The 6,827-nt window shown below is 40.3% G+C and overlaps 1 protein-coding gene across 3 annotated transcripts in view; it reads left to right on the forward strand.

The window, feature by feature from the left end:
• dyrk1ab (dual-specificity tyrosine-(Y)-phosphorylation regulated kinase 1A, b) overlaps positions 1–6,570 on the forward strand; it is a 9,638-nt gene extending 3,068 nt beyond the window's left edge. For all 3 annotated transcript variants that reach the window (XM_017308153.1, XM_017308154.1, XM_017308155.1), the window contains 10 exons: positions 1,023–1,219; positions 1,507–1,599; positions 1,851–2,039; positions 2,132–2,279; positions 2,369–2,655; positions 2,751–2,897; positions 2,976–3,116; positions 3,216–3,519; positions 4,256–4,380; positions 5,924–6,570. In XM_017308153.1, the coding sequence (XP_017163642.1) occupies positions 1,100–1,219; positions 1,507–1,599; positions 1,851–2,039; positions 2,132–2,279; positions 2,369–2,655; positions 2,751–2,897; positions 2,976–3,116; positions 3,216–3,519; positions 4,256–4,380; positions 5,924–6,511 (2,142 nt within the window). In that variant the 5' untranslated portion in view covers positions 1,023–1,099 and the 3' untranslated portion in view covers positions 6,512–6,570. The remainder of the gene's footprint in view (positions 1–1,022; positions 1,220–1,506; positions 1,600–1,850; positions 2,040–2,131; positions 2,280–2,368; positions 2,656–2,750; positions 2,898–2,975; positions 3,117–3,215; positions 3,520–4,255; positions 4,381–5,923) is intronic.
• The last annotated feature ends 257 nt before the right edge of the window (positions 6,571–6,827 follow it).

A 6,827-nucleotide genomic window follows, 5' to 3' on the forward strand; every position in this document is an offset into this window, starting at 1 on the left:
TTTTTTTTTTTTTTTTCATTTTTTATGCTTTTCCATAGCTGGGTCAGGTTTCTAACGCTCTTAGACGGAGTGCAGGTTTTGGGCTGTGCAGCTATTTTGCTGTCAGGCTCTTGTGTTGAAAGCAACGTCTAAGTGTGCCAAAGTTCAATTTTATTTCTTGTTTATTTCTTGTTTTCTCATTGGAAAATGGGAGCAGCTCTGCCCTGGCAACAAAAGTAGGCTATTTGCATACTGCGTTGTGATTGGTCTGTGCATTGATGGGCTTGCCAAATCACGCTGTATCTCTGTGGTGATAGGCTATGCTAATTAGGTGCTGTTGCTGGGATTCTGAATAGTGGTTACTGTGTAGCACTGGTGAATTGTGTTGTCTGGAGAGAGATGCTGATAGCTGAACATGCTATTTAATAATTTTTTGATTCCTTCTGGCTTAAAATGAAGGATGATTCACTGTACAGTGTGGAGATGCTGTGTTTTCACCCCTTCTCACTGCTAAACCTGCTGTTTTTCTCCCTTTTCCTCACAAAGGTTGATTTATTGCTGTTGTATTTTACATTTGTCTTATACTGGAATGCTTTTTTTCTTTTTTTTTAAAACATGTTTAATAAATCATTGCTATTTATTAAACTGACAATTATCTTAACAATTTACTGATTTTTTTTTGTTATTCTTCACGTCTTTTAATGTGTATTTCTTATGTCTGGGCTTTATAAATTTAACAATGTGTAAATGTTACACTTTACTGCATTTTGTAAATGTCTTTTATACATAAAGATACATTTATAAATTAAAATTTTTGTTCATATTCGCTCCATTCAGCCAAATAAAGGTTTTGTTTATATTGTGCCCATACAGTAAGATAGAATCTTTTATCTGTTTTATTTGTAGACAAAAAAAAAATCTGATGCTACATAAATAATGTGCAATTGATTCCTATGTAAATGAATATTTTTTTAATTGCTTGTATTTTTAATAAATTCTATGTGTGAATCAATGCAACTTCTAACAGTGTTAATTTCTCCCAGGAGGAGAGACTTAAGCATGCAAACCTTCGTCCGTCCGGCTTGCGCCCTCTTTTTCTTTACACACTGCTGGTCTTCAGATGGCTGCTCCAATGCCCCATACGCACCAGCAGTACAGTGACCGCCACCAGCCAAGCACTGACCAATCTGTTACGGTCTTACCGTACAGCGACCAGACACCACAGCTCACTGCCAATCAGGTATCCTAACCCCATCCTGCTGCACCCCTTGGATTTAAAACACCTAGAACCGTCATACTTACTGTAACGTGCAACACTGCTTCCCTCTTTTTCCCCTCTGTCACTAGGCAAAAGTAGCAGCTTGTCAAATGATGTCCCCTTCAATTTAATCATGTTGTGCTGAATTACTCATTTTAAAATTCAATGATATGTAAAGTTAATAATTGTGATGTTATCTTTTTTTTATGTATATTTTAATGGGTTGTGTTTTTTATAATTTTTTTTTTTTTTTACTTTTGACACTCCAGAGGCACATGCCCCAGTGCTTTCGTGACCCAACTTCAGCTCCCCTGAGGAAGCTCTCCATTGACCTTATCAAAACATACAAACACATCAATGAGGTTAGTATGTTTATTTTTGTTTCACTCCATCCAGTTCTGTTAGATTTTACCATCTAAACGTGTAAACAATTTGACCTGGTCATGCAAGCCTACAGAATTTCTAAATGTAATTTGCAAGCCTAAAATAGACTAATAAAGCAAAATGCCAGATTAAACAATGTTGTAAATAAACTTTTAAAAGCTAAATCGTAGTCAGTTGTCATATTTGCTCTGTGTGTGATTTTTATGTGGGTTCATCTGTGAATTCGCAGGTGTATTATGCAAAAAAGAAGAGACGGCACCAACAGGGTCAGGGTGAAGACTCCAGTCACAAAAAGGAGAGGAAAGTCTTTAATGATGGCTATGACGATGATAACTACGACTACATCGTCAAGAATGGGGAGAAGTGGATGGACCGTTATGAGATTGATTCCTTGATAGGAAAAGGGTCATTCGGACAGGTGAGTTTAAAAGTGATTGTGATTAAAAATACTTATTTAAAAAAGGTTATTTTTGCCCAGTGTAAAGATTTTGTAAAACATTTCTCCCTCAGGTTGTAAAAGCGTACGACCGAGTAGAGCAAGAATGGGTCGCCATTAAGATCATCAAGAACAAGAAGGCTTTCCTCAACCAAGCCCAAATAGAAGTGCGCCTCCTGGAGCTGATGAACAAACATGACACGGAGATGAAATACTACATCGGTACGTACTCCCAGTCTGACAAAAACGCGGCTTTCTTTTGCTTTTACTAAAACAAAAATCAAATAAAATTCCAACTTGCTTCGCCGCAGTTCACCTAAAGCGACACTTCATGTTTCGGAACCACCTCTGCCTCGTGTTCGAGATGCTTTCGTACAACCTCTACGACCTGCTCCGAAACACCAACTTCCGCGGCGTCTCGCTCAACCTCACCCGGAAGTTTGCCCAGCAGCTATGCACGGCACTACTCTTCCTGGCCACGCCTGAGCTCAGCATCATCCACTGTGACCTGAAGCCGGAGAACATTCTCCTCTGCAACCCCAAGAGGAGCGCCATCAAAATAGTGGACTTTGGCAGCTCATGCCAACTGGGACAAAGGGTACGAAGCCGCGAGTTGTCTTTATCGGTGACTAAGATGAGCGATAAAGCTTCTCGTTTGTTTATTTTGTTTTCTTCTTCTCCATTTCTGTGTAGATTTACCAATATATCCAGAGTCGCTTCTACCGTTCCCCAGAGGTGCTGCTGGGAATGCCCTACGACTTGGCCATCGACATGTGGTCCTTGGGTTGCATCTTGGTAGAGATGCATACTGGAGAACCTCTCTTTAGTGGAGCCAATGAGGTAAAAGATTACTAGATATGTTCTGCCTCAGGATTTATGATGTATAGCATGATCAATTAATCTTTTTTTTCCCACCAGGTTGACCAGATGAACAAAATAGTCGAGGTTCTTGGCATCCCACCTAATCACATAATGGACCTAGCCCCCAAAGCCAGGAAGTTCTTTGAGAAGCTTTCAGATGGTACATGGAGTGTTAAGAAGACCAAAGATGGCAAAAGGGTGAAGCCAACTTTCTTCTTATGAACTGAAAACTATTTTAAAAATATTTGCGTTTTAAATTTTTGTCGTTTTTATTTAATTTTTTTCATTTCTCTGCAGTATAAACCTCCAGCTTCGCGGAAGCTCCACTCCATCCTCGGTGTGGAAACAGGGGGTCCAGGTGGCCGGCGGGCGGGGGAGTCCGGCCACGCTGTTGCTGACTACTTGAAGTTCAAGGACCTGATTCTTCGGATGTTGGACTACGACCCCAAGAGTCGCATCCAGCCCTACTACGCCCTGCAGCACAGCTTCTTCAAGAAGACTGCGGACGAGGGGACCAATACGAGCAGTAGCGTGTCTACGAGCCCCGCGTTAGAGCAGTCCCAGTCTTCGGGAACCACCTCCAGCACCTCCTCAAGTTCAGGTAGAGGTCACCGGAAGCAGGGACACGCCCCGATTAGAGATGCGCCAATCATTGTCTTTTCTGGCTTTTTACCAGTTTTTGCTTTTCTTTGATATTTGACTACTTAACTCCTGTTTTTTTAATTTTGTCTTTTCCTTTTTTGTTTTTTTAAGTAGTACAAAAAAGAATTCAGAAATACTTTATTGATCCAATAGGGAAATTAAATGCTGTTGTAATTCATATTCACTCAAGATTCTTCAGAGTTGTTTCTTAGAATGAGATTTGGTTGAAGTGGTAGCTTCTTTCTCTACTCAAGATAAATAAATTGCAAGATCATCCTAATTTAAGTATTAATCTAAACACTTTTGGATGTTTTGAACAATTCAAAATACTCTGAAGATGGCAAGAAGTTCCTTTTTTTGTTATTAGACTTACCAATCATTGACCAGATCAGAATAGAAATGGCCTTTATCATCCCATAAAGGAGAAATTTAGGTATAAGTTAGGCAGCCAAAAATATAACAGTTCATACAATAAGTGTTACAAATCAATGAAGTATTGTCCAATACCAATTGACTGGTGCATCTCTGATTGTGATAGTTTGGTTTCAGGATAATTTAGTAATCATATTTAAGGTTTGCAGCATGGCACTTCTAGCTACTTGCTGTTTTCTTTATCCATTATTTTAAAGTTATAGCCAGACAACATTGTTGAGGCTGGTGAAGATGTGCTTGTGACACTTGTTGTTTACACTCAGGAGGATCGTCTGGAACTAGTACCAGTGGCAGAGCGAGATCAGACCCTACCCATCACCACTTGCACAGTGGAGGACACTTTGGCACGACCATGCCTGCCATGGATGGTGACAGCCTTTGTCCACAGGTCAGTAAGTCAGTCGGAAAGATGTTTGTTCTTCTTTCAAATGAAGTTTTCTAATGTTGCTATATTGGAATTAGAAGTTTTAATATTGGCATAATATGTGCCATATTGTAAAATGTTATAATATTGTTTTAGTTCATTCAAAAGATTTTAACATTTGCTTAAAAAAGCTTTTTCCAGTTTAACATCTTAAAGGAATCATTTGGGCTCTGTTGAGAGTGTAGCATAAATCTCACATGTTGGATTACTTTGGTTTTATCTTTTTTTTAGGTTATTTACTACAGTTGACAGTTCCAATGAAAAAAAAAAGATTACCATGTCAAAAATACCCACCATGTGCTCCTTCATAAAGGTTTAAATGATTCTAAAAACGTTTTGCAGTTTTTAAAATGTAATTATTTTAACGCAACAAATTTGTTAACTGGAAAAACTAATTTCTGTTTCATTGACATCGTAATGCAAAGATGGTCATCTAATAAGGGTGAAACATTGTAATGCATAAAATAATTTTTTAAAAAAGTCTCCAGGTCATTTCTTATGTGGCCAATTTTATACCTACACATTTCCATTTTGTCACTTTCTACTTCTATTTCTCAATTATTGAAACAAGCCAATGTAAATTAAACCATGTCATATAAATTTATTTTCTTTTGTAGTGAAGTATTTTATTGAATTGTGGCAGAAAACGCCAAAGACACAAATATACTTCATTTCAGTTGGATATGAATACCTTCAAACTTTTTAATACAAGCGCTTTTCTGTTCTTTTGTGTCTGATTCCAGTTTGGACCGGTTGACTCTAATGTGACAAATTAGGATCCCAGATCAAATAAAACAATTATAGTTTAGGAATTTGGAGTATTTCCTTACTTTACACTAGGAGAAATGAAATGACATCAGAATGATAAAGTGCTTTATTAAGACACTCAAAGACATGGAAAAAGAAGAATAATTGAATTTAATGAATAGAAGAATATTATTACCTTCCTAACATTAAAGACATTTTTTACCAAAAGTGATTTGGGCCATTGTTTTTAGGAAGGTGACAATATAGAACACGACCTCATTCAGGGTTTCCCCCAAAGTATTATGAGCCTGGTGGGCTGCCAGGCTTTACTTGCCACCCCACAAAGCTGCCATGCAAGGACATGGAGTGCCCAAATAGAAGTGGAGTGACGATTGAACCAGCAACCTGCTGATTGCAGGGCAAACTCACACCACCGTCGCCACTATAGTCCCAAAGATGGATCAGGCTAAGTTCATAGTGGCCGTGAGGGGGTACGCACCAAATGTGCCGTGTCTGCATGGTATTGTTTTTAAATTATGGTTTCTGCTTGTGCACCTCTAAATTTTTGTAACTTGTAAAAAAAAAAAAAATTTTGACAAAAATACAGCTTGCTGCTGATGACCTGCCACTGGACTTGGCAGGTTTTCTGGGGGAAACCCTGGACATTATTGGATGTCAGAGTGGGTGTAACCAGGTGGATTGAGGTTGTTCTCTTTAGATTGTGTGATACTGACTCCTCTCTCTCACCTGCCACTCACAGGCAAGACAGCCTTACCCACCCCCACTGGTGTGGGGAGGCGGCGTCGGACCCGAGTCAGTCACTGGAGAAACCCACCCAGTTCAGGAGACCACCTTCCACGTTCCCCCCCAGCACCCGAAGGCCCTGCACCCCCACTCCCACTTCCACCACCACCACGGGCAGATGATGGCGACGCGTCCGCGCCCGCGCCACTACACCTCCCCGACACACAGCTCTTCGACGCAGGACTCCATGGAGGTGGTGCACGGCCACCTGTCCATGACCTCCCTGTCTTCCTCTGCCTCCTCTTCCTCGACATCGTCCTCTTCCACTGGGAACCATGGGAACCAGGCCTACCAGCTCCGCCACTTGCCTGCCGGAGCCCTTGACTTTGGTCAGAACGGTGGGCTGAGCATGGGGCTAGGTGCCTTCTCGAACCCACGGCAGGAGACTGGAATGGCAGCGCACCCTGCATTCTCCATGGGCACGAACACGGGGCCTGGCCATTACCTAGCGGAAGGCCACCTGGGCATGAGGCAGGGCATGGACCGGGAGGAGTCTCCAATGACTGGAGTATGTGTGCAGCAGAGTTCTATGGCCAGTTCGTGACTGCACTGACAATTTGGCTGTGTGTTTATTTTATTTTAAAATTTTTTTTCTTTCCTTTCCCTCCTCCTCTCCCCCCCGTGCGTCATTTTTAAAGGTGGTGTTTTTTACTACAAGGTGTGTTGAGAACAAAAAGCTGCTCACGTCAGAAGGGAGATATCACTGAACCGCTACTACAGAGAAAAAAACAACAACAAACCCTTTGTTAAAAAGTATATATGTAATTTTAATCCTTTTTTTTTTTCCTTTTTTTTTTTCTTTTTTTTTTTTTTTTTTTTTTCGTGTTTTTTTTTTTTTTTTTTTTTCATTTTTTATGCTT

The sequence above is a fragment of the Poecilia reticulata genome, linkage group LG13 (assembly GCF_000633615.1).
Source record: "Poecilia reticulata strain Guanapo linkage group LG13, Guppy_female_1.0+MT, whole genome shotgun sequence".
Classification (NCBI taxonomy): domain Eukaryota; kingdom Metazoa; phylum Chordata; class Actinopteri; order Cyprinodontiformes; family Poeciliidae; genus Poecilia; species Poecilia reticulata.